Source organism: Tripterygium wilfordii, chromosome 13 (assembly GCF_013401445.1).
Source record: "Tripterygium wilfordii isolate XIE 37 chromosome 13, ASM1340144v1, whole genome shotgun sequence".
NCBI classification, from domain to species: domain Eukaryota; kingdom Viridiplantae; phylum Streptophyta; class Magnoliopsida; order Celastrales; family Celastraceae; genus Tripterygium; species Tripterygium wilfordii.
The window spans coordinates 1,294,910-1,314,302 of record NC_052244.1 but is presented as its reverse complement, the minus strand read 5'-3'; the positions used below and the strand labels follow the sequence as shown (position 1 = coordinate 1,314,302).

The following is a 19,393-nucleotide window of genomic DNA, read 5'->3' as shown; positions in this document are numbered from 1 at the left end:
TAAAATGTATAATTAATAAATAAGCTAAAAAAAATCCCAGGGGCAGCGCCCCTAGACCCCCTCTAACTTTGTCCACCCTAATATAAAATTCTATGTCTTACCACTATGACTCCTCTATGTTAAGCTCTGGCTTGCCCCTGGGTGTAATGCAGACAGCAGTAGTTCCTGCAGTATAATTCTAAGTCTGCTACAAGAATCATGAGCTCTCTGTATATATAATGACTTTTTTTTGGGTAATTCTCGCTTCTTTTTTTTTTCCTTCCTCTAACTTTGTCCACCCTAATATAAAATTCTATGTCTTACCACTATGACTCCTCTATGTTAAGCTCTGGCTTGCCCCTGGGTGTAATGCAGACAGCAGTAGTTCCTGCAGTATAATTCTAAGTCTGCTACAAGAATCATGAGCTCTCTGTATATATAATGACTTTTTTTTGGGTAATTCTCGCTTCTTCTTTTTTTCCTTCATTGATTGCGCCATCGTACTACCTGATTCGGGCATGGCCAGCTGCCATAGTGTGACAGGCGGTGTGTCCATGGCCCGACAGAATGAAGAATCCAAAATCAGATCAGATGGAACAAGTAAGAAGTCATTGGCAAACTTTGTTCCGCTCTACAAGAAAATTACTAAAAATAAGTGTGTACAAGATATAACAACTTCGTGAACCATTTACCTGCCCTCAAACCTTCTTAGTCGGGCAGCATACATATGCAGGAACTCTCACTACCCTAAAATTTAACAAATCTAATGATACAATCAGACAATGGTTTTGAAACTCATCAAATGATACAGTACTCCCAAGGTTAAAATGCACTGGAGCCAGTAGGGCAGAATAACAATCCTCACTCTCGTTCCTCAGCATGAGCTATCTGCCTAAATAAGTCGATCGATGCATGAACCCACCGTGTTCTTCCCTCTGTGTGTCAAAAATCAGAATGACAAAACATCATCTCTTCAATTTGACCACACATGCACCAGACCATGTCTATTACCAGTATATATCTCATTGCGCTCTTCATCATAGAAAAGAGCAGTTATGTCATCCAAAGCCTCAGAAACTGTGCTCATCATTGAGGCTGTAATAATACACTTTCCAGAATTGCCTGTACTGCTGCTGCTGCACTCTTCAACCGTGGTACTTGCATTTGTTGCATTTATTTTAGCCAGGCATTTCCCAGTCAAGATATTGCTGATATTGATAGACCCAGCTGCATACGAAAACATCAAATGAAATAAAGAACCCCCTCTACTTTCTTCATCCCACCTGCCAAATAACTTTAAACTAAACCAACCTGAACAAAAAACGTAAACTACAAAGACATCTAATGCACACATAGAGAAGCATGATAAAATGCACAGGGAGTCAAACTTCCTTTCGGTAGCACATCAAGATTCAAAACAGCATGAGTTTGGCAAAGATTTTCCTGCCATCTCCTGCTTAATTTTCCCCAAAAAAGACAAGGTGAATAATGAGCATAAACAGGAAAAGATGAGCAATGCCAAACTCAACCTTATTTTGAACCAGCCAGTGTCAGGAATTATAATGTCCCTGAACATCAGCCAAACAGTTTATCTCAAATCAACAGGAGAGATAATATAGTGTACCGTTGGCATGTTTTCAGCACTTAATTCACGCTACTCTCTGTTGTAGCCATATCCAAAATAAATGTATGTACAAGCACACGCATTAGCTAGGGAAAACTAAATATATTCCAGGTAACAAGAGATCTAGAAACCTGTAAGACTAGGAACGATATGTGATTGGAACTGGGACACAACATTAATGAACCTATGAGGCATACTTCTCCTACCATTCATTCATTAGATTCCCATTTCTATACTGCAATAAGTTTATTCTTTGTTAATTTACTATTTTACTTCCATTCTCTAGTTATTAATTCTATGCTCCGTGAAGATGATTGAAGAAAAAAAGTGTGGCAACCCAAAACCTAGAATTATGGAATAAAAGTCGCTCAAGTCGGGTGGCAGTACAAGAAATAAAACCTATTTCCAAACATAAAAAATTGGATTGTATTTATTGAGATAAACCTGATAAGGAAGTGAAAGAATTACCATTTCCTTCTCCGCATTGATAGTCAGATTCAGTCCTGCAGTAAGAAATAATAAGATCTTGATCACTTGTTATGTAAATGTTGTTTGTGTTGCAGTCTGGATGCCACAGTAAGTGATCCTCAAATGAAGTTACAAGCTCCCCACGAAAGTTCCAAACAGCAACAGTTCTATTTCTGAATGTCAGAAACAACTGGTTTTCATATAGAAAGATAAATGCTGAAGGAGTCATAAACTCATTTCTGTTAACTTCCATCGTCTCAGAGGTTCGAACCTACACACAACTCAAGGGATGATCAAAGGCATATAAATTAGAAAAGGCATAAAGTAATTTCCACAAAAAGATGAGGCTTACATCAAGAATCTGGAGGTTCTCATTTTCCTGCTTAACAAGAAGCTTTTCATTAAATTGTTCAATGAAGTCCACCTTCTTGTTGCGATGAAGCAGATGGTTGAAAGCTTTGAGAACTGTGCCATCTTCTATCGATAGAATCTTAAGAGGCACATGGCTACTCGCTCTATTGAAAATCAACAGCATTATCCCAGGACTGTTAAAGCAGACATAAGTTGTTAGGAATGACACATATGATGCATGACAAACAATGAGAAGGAGAAAATAGAACAATCATTCAGCAACTCATTCAACCACATTGGTGAGCTAGAGTTCCACAGAATTGATAATTAAGTCTAACAATATGCAACCGGTGACAGCACAAAAAACCCTCATCTTTGATCAAAAGCTTAAAATTGGGTAATTCAACAGAACACTGCAAACTCAAAACATGAACACTATGGTTCTAGAAAAAAGAGAGAAATTTCTGTCAAGCAATTAGGAGTACAATGCACGAGAATCACATGCATGGAAAAAAAAAAACTGTGGGAGAGAGGGAGAACCTGATCTTGATTTCCTGTACATTTTTATCTGATATAGAGTAGAGCATGGTGTAGTTTTTCAGATCGAACACCTTGTATATACTGACAGCAATTAAACATGTCAAAGCCACAAATAAAAACATATATATTGTAGTGAAGAAAACAGGACAGCATGTGTTGGATAAATACCTATCTTGTGCAGAGTAAGTTAGCACCTTCCCATTAACATCATCAAATTCCACAAATCCAGGCCACTTCAAGGACTCAGACTCAAAAAGAGCAAATCCTGCATCTGGCTTGCCTCTTCTTATGTATCTAATCATATGAAAGAGAACAAGTAACACAGTGAGAAGAAAAAAAAAGGAAAGGAAACAACTAAGCAAACAAACATAAATAAGAAAAGAGATCTATAGCTCTACATACTCAATCCTCGTGGACCTGCACTTCAAAGAGCTAAAGTTGTCAGAAGCATAAACTGAGACTGTGATAAGAGAATCATTGTTCTTATTATAGAACAAGCTCCGGATGACTTCATCAGGGCTCACATTCAAAAAACATATTCGGTCATTTGTCTCTGCAAGTAAAATAGCCAACAGAGAACGAGTGAATAAAGTAATGTCCATAACAGGAAGCAAAAATCACACACTGAAGTTTTCAAGAAGCATTAAAAATCAACATTCTGTCACAATATAAGCATTATCTGGGATGCTACCTCTACTAAAAGCTGCACAAACACCAGAATGTGCAAGAGCAAAGACAATATCGCGGGCGGCGACAATCTCAATAACTTTCGTTCTCTTCGCCAAAAAGGGCAGTACCACTGAACAATGCCCCTTGGAATCATGAGTGTCATATTCAACCTAAAAACAAATAGAAATACACTAAGCATGGCACAGCAAAATATAATTCTAAGTTAGAGATTATGCATATGCCCATGGAAAAAAAAAAAGGAAAAGGTGTAGCCTATTAGACTATAAAGAGCTGAACTCAATGATGATTGAAAATACAATAAAATAAATTACACAACTGAACAATTGAGTCGCTCTCCCACTGTCTCGCGCCAAACCTCACTCCTGAAACTCAAAACTCCAGCCACAAATTCTCAATATACAAGAACCTTATTTTTGAAGAACGAATACTATTTCTCAAATCATCCTAAGCTACAAGTAATCAATTCTGTTACGAATAATCACTCAAAAAGCTAGAAACAATCAGAATTTCTAAAGAAAAGGAAAAGAGAATGTTAGTGTAAAAGCATAACAAAATTAGGGGGAAAATAATTGGACATACAGTCAAGCGCATGTTGCGGAATCTCTCCTGGGCATTGCTGACAGTAAAAGCTCGATCTATCTTTGAGGAAATCTCGCGCCTCTGCAGCTTCTTCACACTATTCATTATAACATCCGACTGAGCTCTCTTCTTCGCCACTACCCGCCTCCCCGAGCAGGGCCTAGGACTCGCCGATATCCTCCGTCCTTCCATCTACTACTAAATTTTACTTACCAACACATTATATGCATGATTCTTGCTTCCTCTTCTTCGAACCCTGCTCCACCGCATCCACATCCACCCCAAATTCAAAACCCTAACCCTAGTTCTTCCAAGTACCAAAGCAAAACATGCGCGCGTGTTCCGCGTACAGAGAGACTATCTCTTCCCTCTGCGCGATCGTCAATCGGTGATGTCAGATCGGGAAACGCCAAGGTCTGTGAGGGAAGAGAGAAGTATCTCTTTCAAATACTGCAGCCGTTGAAGATCGAATTATCTAGCAATAATGAGAATAATAATGTTAGTCCACTGTATAAATTGGGGGTTATTATATGGAGTTCCAGAAGCCGAGCCCATTGGGCCATCTCAGGGATACAGCCCAGAAGCCGACACTATATGGGCCGTGGCTCTGAAGTATCCAACCCACGGCCCGTACTCTTAAAATAATCTGCATTTTAGAGTGTGTTTGAATTGAGGGATTTGGGGGGAAGGGAAGGGAAGGGAGGGGAGGGGGAGAGAAGGGAAGGGAGGGGAAGGGGGATTATTTTTCCCTCTCCCATGTTTGGATAAATAAAAAAAAGAAGGAAAGAAAATTTGTTTAATTTACTAATTTATCCTTATTTTTATGTTAAAGTATTATGTACAAGGACAAAATAAATATTTAACTTACAAATGACTTAATTAGTAATCCCTTCCCTCCAAATGACTCCATTTTGGAGAGAGAATTTTAACAAAAATTTGAAGAAATCTTCCTCCCCAATCCCCTCAAATCCCTCCCCTTAATTTTTAATAAATTATCCAAACAAGGGAATTGGAAGGAAACTCTATTTCCCTTCCTTTCTCTTCCCTCAAAATCCCTCAATCCAAACGAAAGTCTGTGCGACCATATCTTGTTTGTTCTTTGAAAAAAAATATTAACTAAAAAATTAGAAAATTAAGGAAAATTATAAAATATTAAGGAGGAACAAGATGTTCGCGGTCGAAATTTAATTTTTTTCCAATTTTTTGACATAAATTAGGCGATCGAGGGGTCTCTTTTTTGTCTTCAGTTTTTTATCAGTTTTTATGGGTTTTTTTATCAAATTTTCCGGTTGAAATTTCAGTGGGGAAATGAATAAAACTTTTTAAGGAAAAAACCGATCAATCAATCCGGTTTTATCAATTTGGACTTTGAAGATTTCTTTACAAACCGTTGGCAAACTTTGTTATGCTCTACAAGCAACAAGATAATTGCACACATAAATATCTCCGCAAGATTTAACTTCGTGAACAATTTACCTGCCCCTCAAAGCTTCTTAGAGGGGCAGAGAAAACATATACAGGAACTATTATTACTACACTACAATCTACCAAATCTAATGACACAATCTGACAATGGTTTTGAAACTCATCTAATGATAATACACTTATTCAGTCTCCCAAGATTAAAATGCACTCAAGCCAGTAGGGAATAACAACCATTCTCTCACAGTCATTGCTCGGCGCCAGCTATCTGCCCCAATTAGACAATGCATGAACCAGCCGAGTAATTCTTCCCCGTGTGGATCAAAGATGTGAACGACAAAAAATCTTCACCTCATTCGACCACACATGCACCAGACCTTGTCTGTTACCAGTGTATATCTCATTGCGCTCTTCATCATAGAAAAGAGCAGTTATGTCTTCCAAAGCCTCAGAAACTGTACTTTTCATTGGGGCTGTGATAATACACTCTTTAGAATTGGCGATACTACTGCTGCTGCACTCTTCAACTGTGGTACTTGCATTTGTCGCGTTTATTTTAGCCAGGCATTTCCCAGTCAAGATATTGCTGATATTGATAGATCCAGCAGCTACATAGAAAAACATCAAATGAAATAGAGAACCCCTCCCACCATATCTGTCCCGCCTGCCAAACAACTTGAAACTAAACCAAACTGAAGGGGAAAAGGTAAACTACAGAGAAATCTGATGCACACATGGAGAATCATGATTAAATGCACATCACAAAAAAACTTCCTTCAGTAGCAGATTAAGATTCAAATCAAGATAAGTTTGGCAAAGATTTTCCAGCCCGCTTCTGCTTAATTTACCCAAAAAAGACACAAGGTGAATAATGAGCATAAACAGGAAAAGATAACTGATAGACCTATTAGTTAGTTGTGTAAAAGGGGGGGGGGGGACAGGTGTGATACGTGCTTGCTTATCAGTGGTCCACTTGTAGATTTTCTATTGCCTATTTTGTTTTAGTGTTTCTGTTGTTAACGAGGTTTTGGGGACAGAGGGAAGAATCAGGAAAGAATTAGGTCAAAGAGTGGGAGGTCCTATGCTCCTCCAAAGCTAGGTTATCTCTGTCATGTGCAATTGTTCTGTAATAGCAGTTCTGTTTCATACATATATATCAGTTTGTTTCGATATATTGTTCTTGTGGCACTCTGCTTGGGTGTGATCTTATCAATAACCAATGCCAAACTCAACCTAATTTTGAACCAGCCAGTGTCAGGAATTATAATATTCCTAAACATCAGCCAAACAGATGATCTCAAAGCAACAGGAGAGATAACATAGTGTACTATTGGCACGTTTTCAGCACTTAATTCACAGTATTCTCTGTTGTAGCTTTATCCAAAATGCATGTATCAACAAATAGAGCATTCACATGCAGTGAGTTTATGTACAAGCACAAGCATGAAGCATCAGCTAGAGACAAAACTAAATATATCCAGCTAGAAATAGATCTAGAAATGATAAGTACTTGCCCACCAACTCAGCATAACAAGGGTCCCACCCCGGCCCACAAGGAGCTGAGCAGTTCCTGGGTCACGCCCCCAGACAGACGAACTGGGCTTCGAGTCCCCAGCCTAACTCCCAAACCGAAGGCCCACAGGCCCTGGCCCAATATACCCTTAGGTATCCTTTTACTTTGGAAAACCCTTGGTACCATTTGAAGGTGGCGGCCCCCTTATAAACCGCACTTCACCCTCACTCCCAACCGATGTGGGATTCGTATCAATACTCCCCCCTTCGAGACCAACGTCCACGTTGGTCAAGCACCATGGACCTTCTGTCGATCTTTAGACAGGCACTTCCATGGCTGGTCACTCCGCAGAGCGCTGCCCCGAAGGGTAAGGCCGAAACCCAAGAGCACGGTCTTCCCCCCACAAGGCCCAGAGTTTAGGCTCCGATACCTTGATAAGTACCTGCCCACCAACTCAGCATAACAAGGGTCCCACCCCGGCCCACAAGGAGCTGAGCAGTTCCTGGGTCACGCCCCCAGACAGACGAACTGGGCTTCGAGTCCCCAGCCTAACTCCCAAACCGAAGGCCCACAGGCCCTGGCCCAATATACCCTTAGGTATCCTCTTACTTTGGAAAACCCTTGGTACCATTTGAAGGTGGCGGCCCCCTTATAAACCGCACTTCACCCTCACTCCCAACCAATGTGGGATTCGTATCAATACTCCCCCCTTCGAGACCAACGTCCACGTTGGTCAAGCACCATGGACCTTCTGTCGATCTTTAGACAGGTACTTCCATGGCTGGCCACTCCGCAGAGCGCTGCCCCGAAGGGTAAGGCCGAAACCCAAGAGCACGGTCTTCCCCCCACAAGGCCCAGAGTTTAGGCTCCGATACCTTGATAAGTACCTGCCCACCAACTCAGCATAACAAGGGTCCCACCCCGGCCCACAAGGAGCTGAGCAGTTCCTGGGTCACGCCCCCAGACAGACGAACTGGGCTTCGAGTCCCCAGCCTAACTCCCAAACCGAAGGCCCACAGGCCCTGGCCCAATATACCCTTAGGTATCCTCTTACTTTGGAAAACCCTTAGTACCATTTGAAGGTGGCGGCCCCCTTATAAACCGCACTTCACCCTCACTCCCAACCAATGTGGGATTCGTATCAATACTCCCCCCTTCGAGACCAACGTCCACGTTGGTCAAGCACCATGGACCTTCTGTCGATCTTTAGACAGGTACTTCCATGGCTGGCCACTCCGCAGAGCGCTGCCCCGAAGGGTAAGGCCGAAACCCAAGAGCACGGTCTTCCCCCCACAAGGCCCAGAGTTTAGGCTCCGATACCTTGATAAGTACTTGCCCACCAACTCAGCATAACAAGGGTCCCACCCCGGCCCACAAGGAGCTGAGCAGTTCCTGGGTCACGCCCCCAGACAGACGAACTGGGCTTCGAGTCCCCAGCCTAACTCCCAAACCGAAGGCCCACAGGCCCTGGCCCAATATACCCTTAGGTATCCTTTTACTTTGGAAAACCCTTGGTACCATTTGAAGGTGGCGGCCCCCTTATAAACCGCACTTCACCCTCACTCCCAACCGATGTGGGATTCGTATCAATCCATTGATAGAGTCGTGCCCATACACACTCAGCACCCAAGGCCCAACCGACACCCACCCATATGGGCCGGTTGTACCCAAGGCCTCCTAGCCCATACTAGAAAACCTTGGGTACTAAGGGAGGCCCATACCTCCCCCTATAAACAACATCTTAGCTCCCACATCTTTCGATGTGGGACAATCCTATCAATACCCTCCCCTTCAAGACCAAGGCCCACGTTGGTCGAGCACCATGGCCGATCACTCCGGCAGGCGCACCCCCGTTGGTCGAGCACCATGGCCGGCCACTCCGCAGGCACGGTCCCAAGTTGAAGGTACAACAGGATCATGCTCCGATACCATTGATAGAGTCGTGCCCATACACGCTCAGCACCCAAGGCCCAACCGACACCCACCCATATGGGCCGGTTGTACCCAAGGCCTCCTAGCCCATACTAGAAAACCTTGGGTACTAAGGGAGGCCCATACCTCCCCCTATAAACAACATCTTAGCTCCCACATCTTTCGATGTGGGACAATCCTATCAAGAAACCAGTAAGATTAGGAACTACACGTGATTGGAAACTGAGACACAGTATTAATGAACCTAGCACTAGGAGGCATTCTTCTTCAACTATTCTTTCATTTGGTTAACATTTCTATACTGCAATAAGTTTATTCTTTGTTAATTCACTTCCATTCTTAAGTTACTAATTTTATGTTCCGTGAAAATGATTGAAGATAAAAGTATGGCAGCCCAAAACCTAGAACTGTGGAATAAACGTCGCTCAAGTCAGATAGCAGCACAAGAAACACTACCTATTTCCAAACTCTTAAGTAACCACCACAAAAATTGGCATGTATTAAGGAAGTGAAAGAATTACCATTTCCTTCTACCCGTTGATAGTCAGATTCAGCTCTGCAATAAGAAATGATAAGATCCTGATCACTTGTTATATAAATGTTGTTTGTGTTGCAGTCTGGATGCCACAGTAAGTGATCCTCAAATGAAGTTACAAGCTCCCCACGAAAGTTCCAAACAGCAACAGTTCTATTTCTGAATGTCAGAAACAACTGATTGATTTTCATATAGAAAGATAAATGCTGAAGGAGTCATAAACTCATTTCTGCTGACTTCCATCATCTCAGAGGTTCGAACTTACACAAAACTCAAGGTATGATCAAAGGCATATAAATTAGAAAAGGCATAAAGAAATTTCCACAAAAAGATGAGGCTTACGTCAAGAATCTGGAGGTTCTCATTTTCCTGCTTAACAAGAAGCTTTTCATTAAATTGTTCAATGAAGTCCACCTTCTTGTTGCGATGAAGCAGATGGTTGAAAGCTTTGAGAACTGTGCCATCTTCTATCGATAGAATCTTAAGAGGCACATGGCTACTGGCTCTATTGAAAATCAACAGCATTGTCCCAGGACTGTTAAAGCGGACATAAGTTGTTAGGAACGACACATATGATGCATGACAAACAATGAGAAGGAGAAAATAGAACAATCAGTCAGCAACTCATTCAACCACATTGGTGAGCTAGAGTTCCACGGAATTGATATTTAAGTCTAACAAAATGCAACCGGTGACGGCACAAAAAACCCTCATCTTTGATCAAAAGCTTAAAATTGGATAATTCAACAGAACACTACAAACTCAAAACATGAACACTATGGTTCTAGAAAAAATATAGAAATTTCTGCCAAGCAATTAGGAGTACAATGCACGAGAATCACATGCATGGAAAAAAAAAAACTGTGGGAGAGAGGGAGAACCTGATCTTGATTTCCTGTACATTTTTATCTGATATAGAGTAGAGCATGGTGTAGTTTTTCAGATCGAACACCTTGTATATACTGACAGCAATTAAACATGTCAAAACCACAAATAAAAGCATATATATTGTAGTGAAGAAATCAGGACAGCATGTGTGTTGGATAAATACCTATCTTGTGGAGAGTAAGTTAGCACCTTCCCATTAACATCATCAAATTCCACAAATCCAGGCCACTTCAAGGACTCAGACTCAAAAAGAGCAAATCCTGCCCCTGGCTTGCCTCTTCTTATGTATCTAACCATATGAAAGAGAACAAGTAACACAGTGAGAAGAAAAAAAAGGAAAGAAAACAACTAAGCAAACAAACATAAATAAGAAAAGAGATCTATAGCTCTACATACTCAATCCTTGTGGACCTGCACTTCAAAGAGCTAAAGTTGTCAGAAGCATAAACTGAGACTGTGATAAGGGAATCATTGTTCTTATTATAGAACAAGCTCCGGATAACTTCATCAGGGCCCACATTCAAAAAACATATTCGGTCATTTGTCTCTGCAAGTAAAATAGCCAACAGAGAACGTGTGAAGAAAGTCATGTCCATAATGGGAAGCAAAAATCACACACTGAAGTTTTCAAGAAGCATTAAAAATCAACATTCTGTCACAAATATAAGCATTATCTGGGGTGCTACCTCTACTAAAAGCTGCACAAACACCAGAATGTGCAAGAGCAAAGACAATATCGCGGGCGGCGACAATCTCAATAACTTTCGTTCTGTTCACCAAATCGGGGAGTACCATTGAACAATGCCCCTTGGGGTCATGAGTGTCATTCAACCTAAAACAAAAAGAAATACATTAAGCATGGCACAAAAAAATATAATTTTAAGTTAGAGGTTATGCATATATGCCCATGGAAAAAAAAAAAAAGGTGTAGACTATTAAAGTATAAAAAGCTGAACTCAATTATGATTGTGTTAAGGCATAAAATGTCCCACATCGCTTGGAGAGTATCAAGTGATGTGGTTTATAAGTATGAACCCACCATTTTAAAGGACAAAACCGTGTGGCCTTGGACCTGGAGCGGACAAAGCTCAAGTGAATTGGATTGGGCCATACCTCTCTCACGTCCTTCTACTGCTCACCTTCTTCTTCTCATGGAGTGTCTTAACATAAAAAAAAAAAGTCCTCCTACTTCTCACCTTCTTCTTCTCATGGAGTGTCTTAACATAAAAAAAAAAGTCCTCCTACTTCTCACCTTCTTCTTCTCATGGAGTGTCTTAACATAAAAAAAAAAGTCCTCCTACTTCTCACCTTATTCTTTTCATGGAGTGTTAAAGACATAACATCGCTGAGAGAGTACCAAGTGATATGATTTATAAGTTTGAATCTACTTCCAACCACTTGAGGGCGACAAAATCATGCAGGCGTTGGGCCCAGAGTAGATGATAATACCTAAAGTGAATTGGATTAGTCCAAACTTCTCTCATTTTCTTCTTCTTCTTCTCATCCCTCTCAAAATTTCCAAAATCTGAATAATTGAATCCCTCTAGTACTGGCTCGGCCAAAGCCTCGCTTCTGAAACCCAAAACTCCCAGCAAAAAATTCTAAATATACAAGATCCTTATTTGTGAATAACGATATTCAAATACTAACTCTCAAATCATCCTACTAAGCTACAAGTAATCAAATTAGTTACAAATAATCACTCAAAAAGCTAGAAACAGACAGAATTTCTAAAGAAACGAAGCAGAGAATGTCAAAAGTAAAAGCATAACAAAATTAGGGGAAAAAATATAGGATATACCGTCAATCGCATGTTGCGGAACCTCTCCTGGGCGTTGCTGACAGTAAAAGCTCGATCTCTCCTTGGCATTTCTGACAGCATGGGAGCTTAGATTTGATTTTCACGTTTATATTTAGGGGAAGGTAAGGAAATCTCTTGCAATTTATACTCCAATATCGGTTAATTACTTGGAGGAATGTCCTTTCCAAATTCCATCTCCACTGTTGAAGGTTTTAAGCAATACCAGTATACCCTACAGGTCGACAAGGCTTATGGTGTGAACACATTCCCACTGATCTCAGAGATATAAGATGCGGATGTTTCTGTGGCCCAGACTTCTGAGCCCCTTGACTGACTTTTGAGTTTTGTCGACAAAAAGACGAACAAATAGGCCCACAAAGTTGGTAATACAAGACGTGTGGGCTGAGCAACGAGACATGTGGGCCCACAAACTTGAAAGGAAGGGGGGGAAAAAGCCCATATAAAGAATCACAGCGAAACATTTGGGCGAGCAAGAGTGCAGGAAATAAATATGGAAGCTTGTCAGGTAAGACATGATAAAAGTTTAAAACAGTATTAATAGTAGGTTTAGAAGAAAACAAGCTTGGTACAGTAACAGTGTATGCGCCACGAGCATTCCAATAACAATACTACGCCACGAGAGTCTTAGTAAAACCTAATAGACCCAAACAAATTCACATCTCAACCCATGAGAGTGTGAGCCAAATTCAACAAAGATCCATGAAAGTCTTGAGCCTAACTCAAAAGGCCCATGAGGGCATGAGCAATCTACCAATAAAGCCCATAAGAGCTACGGTCTACAAGAGAACCCACATAAGAGTTAATGTTAGAGCACTTGCAATGGTGTTATTTTGTATGAGCCAATAAATATGTATGAGGTTTTGTGTTTTGTTGATGTGGTTGTATTAGGTTTTGTGTTTTGCTGATGTGGCTGTATTGGGAGATATGTTTTGCTAGTGTGGTTGTATTGGAAAATTGTGTTTTTGTGTAGTTTTATTGTGGACAATATGGAGGGAATGAGAATTTGTTGGCCTCCATGTTAGGTGGGAAGGAAAAATTTATAGGAATTTATATTTTGCTGATGTGATTATATTGAGAGATGTGTTTTATTGATGCAATTGTATTGAGATACGTGTTTAGCTTGACTTTTTATGTAATAGAGATGGGACCCAGTCTTGATTTTTGCTGGCCCAACAAATTGTTCCCATTGCAATTGCTCTTAGCATGCCCATCTATTATACAAATGCTAAAAACCCATGTTGCCAATGAAGCTCCTACAAAAATCTTTGGACCCAATCAAAGCCCAAGGCCCATCGGCCCGTTCAACACTATCAATCACGTGACATAGAACATTATAAATATGTGAGTCCCAATCTCATTAATTATCTCAATTATTTGGTATCTCTATCAAAAAACATTTCATTTCTCTTATTATTATTTTCATAATCATTGATTGACTTGATCATCAGATCTTTTTCAACCGACACCATACTAATGCCAAACTTCATATTCTACTTAATGTGATCTTTGTGGAAGGTGTCGATCCACCTAACAAATTAATTGTTCGGGTCTACAAACAGTATAGTCATATTTAAAGGATTCAGATGGTTAACAAATTGTCAACTAGTTTTGAACGCGGTGTAAGTAGTCGAAATTGGACATTTAATCTAAGGGTTGGCAGGAGGGTGTGTCATAAATGTCATTACAACTTAAAGTTAAATTAATTCGGACCAATAGAGTCACGTGATTTTCAACCAATTTGGTATCAGTCTACATTGTGCATTAATACAACATTGCCACGATTATAAACCCAAGCCTAAACAAATCAAGCATACATTATCTGAATCACTTGTCGGCACGGATTTATTATTTCAGAATCGTGGGAAAAAAAAAAAAAAAAAACCTTGCACGTAATCCCATGTCGTTACTTTCCAAGTTTTCAATGAAGAATCAAATCATAAATAAATAGAAAGTAATAAATAAATAATTTAAATTATAAAGACGAGTAAAATCAATCAAAATTATATGTGTCCATATAATTTTAGTATCCATAATTATCCATAATCTAGATGATACGAGGAGAAATGCTCATGTCACCTAGATGATAAACATCAAAATTATGAACATGTAGTACTTCCGTAAAATCAATCGTGTATGAACTTATCAAGGTCCCATGTCACACGTATTGGTCAACTCGTGACTTCAGGCATCCGCCTATGCAGATCTTCTGAATACCGAATATTTATAGCCCAATAACCCTAGAGAGGAATCTCACAGGGAAGAAGAAATGAAGCAGGGCGGAGGTTACGGTCACCGTAAAAGGAACATCTGTTTGTGCTTGTTCGCAACAATCGTTGTTATAGTGCTTATAATAGTAATTCTCGCACTCACCGTATTCAAGGCCAAGCGTGCTGTGACGACCATAAACTCCGTCTCCTTGAAGGACCTAGATGTGTCGTTGGACCGCGCGCGAGTCCGAGTGAACTTGAATGTTACTGTTGATGTGGATCTGTCGATCAAGAACCCGAACAAAGTCGGATTCAAGTTCAAGAACACCTCCGCTCTTCTTAATTACAAAGGGGAGCAAGTTGGAGAAGTTCCGATTCCCGCCGACAAGATCTCTGCCGGAGAAACTAAGGCCATGAACTTGACGCTTACGATCATGGCGGACAAATTGCTCTCCAATTCTCAGGTTTATTCGGACGTGATTGCCGGTGAGTTGCCTCTATCCACTTTTCTCCGGATCTCCGGCAAGGTTAGTATTATCGGTATTAAGGTGAAAGTGGTTTCCACCAGCACTTGTGATTTCACTGTCTTTGTTTCCAATAGAACGGTTGGTGATCAACACTGCAGATATAAGACAAAATTATAGTTCTATTGCTGTCAATTTTCTATGCTCTTATTTGTCTGATTGGAAATTCATATTGATTAATTATACTTATTCTTATCTGTTTGATTGTAAATTACTTTCTATCTGTTTAGTAATCTTGGCTTAGATAAAATATTTTTGGGTGTATATAACAACAACTATTGAATTCCTCATATGCATACAGAATTCAGATTTCCTTGATTTTGATGGTCATTTATTGTTTTGTGCTCTCTGTAGTACAGATTACCCTTTGGCACCCTCTGTGGTGCATTGTACTGTGAAGGGTAAAACAAATCTCCTACACCATGGCTTAGTTCGGTTTGAATCTACATGTCAAAAATTTTAAATTAGTTAACTTTTGTAACTTTAAAATGGAGAGGTAGAAATTAGTTGTTCAAATAAATGGCTGTACATGAATCAGCAACCTGGTCTCTTAGATTGAAGTTGCCTCTGCTTGAAATTTCAATTAGGATACTTTTCATAGTGCTGGTAACGTTTATGCATGTTTACGCTCTAAGAAGTGATTGAAGAGCTGGAAACAAATCAGGATCGGAGAGTTTTGAGTTTGATTCTTTTAATAAAACATATTATTGAGCAAAATATATGGTTCCATGGTAGAGTTGTTTCGGCACATCATGTTGAGGTAAGGTGTAGTTTTTGGGGTTTTTAAGATTCTTTTCCTCACCAGCCAGCTTGCATTTCCTTCAATAATGAGGCTGGCATGAAAGTTAAATATAAATGCTGGCAGCGTTGAATGTGATATAAATATAAATGCTGGCAGCGTTGAATGTGATATATATATATATATATATATATGTATGTATGTATGTATGTATGTATGTATGTATGGCAGACATGTGACTAGTGAAACAATAAGAGATCCTTCTTTTTAGTTTTTACCTGAATATAAGTTGCCATTCTCTACTGTTCACTACCTTTGCTTTTTCTTCAAGTATGTTATCATTCGTGCTGATGCAGATCAAGTAGGGCATGGAGTAAAGATAAAGATTTGTGTAGAAAAACTTTCACCTCTGACAATTAACCAATTAAAATACTTGTAGTGCATTTGATGCATCACATTCATGATGTATTCGTAAGAGATTTTGTCTTGTTAGTAAGGAAGTTGTCCAAGGAACCAATACAAAGAAAACAAAATCGCAATTAATGAACAAAAATAGTAGATTTACTCTCTTTTCTGGGTCATGTTTTGGGCTTAAATTGGAGGTTGCCCTCTATCGTTTTGGGCTGGACTACAAGTATTGGAGTTGGGCCTTTGTTAATTACCATAGGCTAAACGTCTATAACTCCTACGGCTATGACAGTTACCAAGCCATATTTGCTTCCATTTTGAATTGCTCTCTTACTCTGGATGAGATTCACATGCAAAAATATCATAAATCACTGTCTGATTATTCAAGCCAAAACAACTGCATGTCCACATTATCTCAGCCATCATTGATGCCCTCGCTCCTCGAGATTCCCGTTATTGAACATTGAGCTTAATCTCACCATCAACCTGAAAATCCTGGTGGAGAACCCTAACCATGCCAGCTTCAAGCATGGTGCAGGAAAGAGTTTCCTTCCATACAAAGACAGGCAGGTGGGAGAAATCATTTTCGAATTCCCATTCGGGGTGTGTTGAGGGTGGGAAGGAAGGGAAGGGGACTGGGGGGGGGGGGGGGGGGGGTGGAGGCATGCTCAGCCACTCAAGCATTATCAGAACGTAGAAACAAATGTCATAGTTCAGTCATCTGAGTAAGTGTATCAATTAGCCAGCCAAAGTGCATATCCTGCATTCACTTTTATTACTGTGGTCACAAATACAGACTCAATCACTGTATGAGTTTCAGTATTAATGAAGAGAAATGCGTTGCAACAACTTTCCAAAGGAAAAAAAGACATGAAAGTAACTTACTTACTAATACAATAGTCCCAATCCTTGCTCACGCTAAATTCGAGCTCCTTCATAAAAACTAGATTTAGCGATGCAATCCAGCCTAGACTGACACCAGGATAATCCAACGATGGTTTCTCAACCCTTTAAAGGAACACTATTAGAAATTTAGAACTTCAGAATGTACAAAAGGGCTTCTCTATGAGATTGCCACTGGGTATTAGGAACAGCAAAAAAAAACCCAGCAAAATGTAATATCAGGCCAAAACTCTAGGAGCACAGCCTCCAGCATAGCATTTCCCGCGTAAATTTAGCATGAGGAGTTGTAACCTCAGACTCAGAGTTACAAATGTTTGTATATGCAAACAGAATTTGACACATTTTGTTCTAATTTTCTTATAAGACAAAAAAACAAAGAGAGAGTAATACCAATGCAGTCTGGCAACAAAGAGTTCTTGCTAATCTCCAAAAGAAATAACTGTTGAATTACTATACAAGATTACTACTACCACTAAAAACTTGGTCAGACAAAACAGCTCACTGCCAGAAGATACTCCCTAAATAACACAAGCTATAACTTAAAGCCCTAATGTTTCAATTTCACACCATCAATGTGCATCCAAATCAGCTGATAGTGCTGTGTCATGCTCTCAGCAACAAATAAAAGGAGAGTCATTGAGCATCAAAATTCAATCTTTCTGCACAATCCCAAGTCAAAGTTCATTGATTTACCTGAGGGCTTTATAGGTGCACCAGGACAAGTATCAGCAATGCCAGTTAGCCGAGGTGCCAAACGAGGTGTCTAGCAAGCATCGTCAGCCTGCCTGCTTGGTAACAATAACTTCCAACAGATTTTCATATACCGCATCAAACATCTGTTCGTCGGAGATAAAACCTGCATCTTCCACAATCTTATAGGAGGAATCAAAGTTTAGTCGATGTGCAACATTAATTCTTGATTTGTCAAAAAATTTCTTGCACAATGGGGCCAGCGCCAGGTGATCAGGACCAGGGGCAAATGTATCAGAAACACCGTCTTTGGGAGTTCGAGGGCTGCCGCTGTCATCAATTGGAGCCAATGGGTCCTGATTTCTGGAAGTCTCAAAATCGAAACAGAGTGCTTTCGCTGGTTTTCTAAGCACAGTAATTGGAGAAACAAAATACGGGACTTCCCCATTCTCTCGGTTAGAATCAGGAGTAATAGGCCCTAAAGCAACAATGGTTTGATCAATAAAACTTCCTTTAGCTTCAACAACACTAGGCTCATCTGATTTTTTTAATCCTTCATCCGCTGAATCTTTGCATTCCCTCACTCTATCCGTACAAACACCGGAATCCATATGCACAACAAATTAAAAAATCTCGCAAAATCTATTGAAGAAGCAGAGAAAAAAAATAAAAACATAAGCCCATGAAACACCCAATCTAGGCTGCAAATTGCACCCAATACACCGGAAACCTATCTACGAATGCACCAAACAGATAGAATAAATTCATCAATGTAACAAAGGGAGCAGGTTATAACAGAATCATAGAAACCCTAAAAACAATGCCCAACGAATCGATAAATTCTATTCATAAATGAAATTGCGAGTTCAAATCCACCAGCCATCATCTTAAAATTGAGAAAGTGAAAGACTCTGTAGGGCAGTTATCGCAGATCGAAAGAGAGATAGAGAAAGAGAAAAAGATTGAATACCGCCGGGAAAGCAGCCAAGCAGCCACAACGACAAAAGACGGATGAAGAAACGGCAGCGTCTTCGCTTATGTTTGAGGGCTTTCGGAGTGCAGTTCAAGGAGTTTATTCTGAAGTGTGAACGTGATAAGTCTCCGAGTAGGCTTCGAGTTGTCTCCTATCCGTCAGGCTAAGAGACTAAGCCCGGCCCACATGAAGTGCTCAAGTGATGGGCCTGAAACTTTTGCAAGCCTTGTCTTCATCTTTTGACTATTACAGCCCAGCCCAACAAATCTATTTTGTTGAGACCAACAAAATGGAGTTCTAGGCCCAGGACAATTCAGAGGTTCCATGAGTTTCTCTCGATCTCTCCAAATCTAATGAAGTTGTAAACCTAGTGTCTTGTCAAATAAAGTGGCTCATATTAGAAGAATTACTTAATACTAAAAACTCTAGAAAAGGGGAAGTTGCGAGAGAGCCGAGAGGAGAGGGGAGCGCAACGTACCAGTCGAGTACAGCTCATTTGTGTCAGGTGGGACCGGGGGCAGACCCTTGCGGTATTATTGATGAGTATTGATTATCCTCACTACTATGGGTATACTTATATTTTGGGTACCCGGGTAGTTTGCTATA

The 19,393-nt window shown here is 40.2% G+C and overlaps 3 protein-coding genes and 1 pseudogene across 4 annotated transcripts; 1 reads left to right on the top strand and 3 right to left on the bottom strand.

The window, feature by feature from the left end:
* Positions 1-590: 590 nt before the first annotated feature.
* Positions 591-4,724, bottom strand: LOC120013383. Of its 2 annotated transcripts, none has more exons than XM_038865172.1 (8): positions 4,232-4,724; positions 3,654-3,801; positions 3,365-3,515; positions 3,131-3,256; positions 2,963-3,043; positions 2,424-2,616; positions 2,072-2,342; positions 591-1,206 (listed from the first exon to the last, which is right to left on the bottom strand). In XM_038865172.1, exons 1-8 carry the CDS (start codon positions 4,421-4,423, stop codon positions 953-955), a joined length of 1,416 nt encoding a protein of 471 aa, XP_038721100.1. In that variant the 5' UTR covers positions 4,424-4,724; the 3' UTR covers positions 591-952. The 2 variants fall into 2 exon arrangements, with proteins under 2 accessions (XP_038721100.1, XP_038721101.1); XM_038865173.1 differs by having other exon boundaries at positions 1,064-1,262.
* Positions 4,725-5,610: 886 nt separating this feature from the next.
* Positions 5,611-11,674, bottom strand: LOC120011753 (annotated as a pseudogene).
* A 2,839-nt stretch (positions 11,675-14,513) lies between these two features.
* Positions 14,514-15,392, top strand: LOC120013304. Its single transcript, XM_038865066.1, has one exon. It carries the CDS (start codon positions 14,610-14,612, stop codon positions 15,192-15,194), a length of 585 nt encoding a protein of 194 aa, XP_038720994.1. The 5' UTR covers positions 14,514-14,609; the 3' UTR covers positions 15,195-15,392.
* Positions 15,393-17,354: 1,962 nt separating this feature from the next.
* LOC120013305 lies at positions 17,355-18,878 on the bottom strand. The gene is made up of 2 exons (XM_038865067.1): positions 18,785-18,878; positions 17,355-18,456 (listed from the first exon to the last, which is right to left on the bottom strand). Exon 2 carries the CDS (start codon positions 18,423-18,425, stop codon positions 17,901-17,903), a length of 525 nt encoding a protein of 174 aa, XP_038720995.1. The 5' UTR covers positions 18,426-18,456; positions 18,785-18,878; the 3' UTR covers positions 17,355-17,900.
* Between the last annotated feature and the right edge of the window lie 515 nt (positions 18,879-19,393).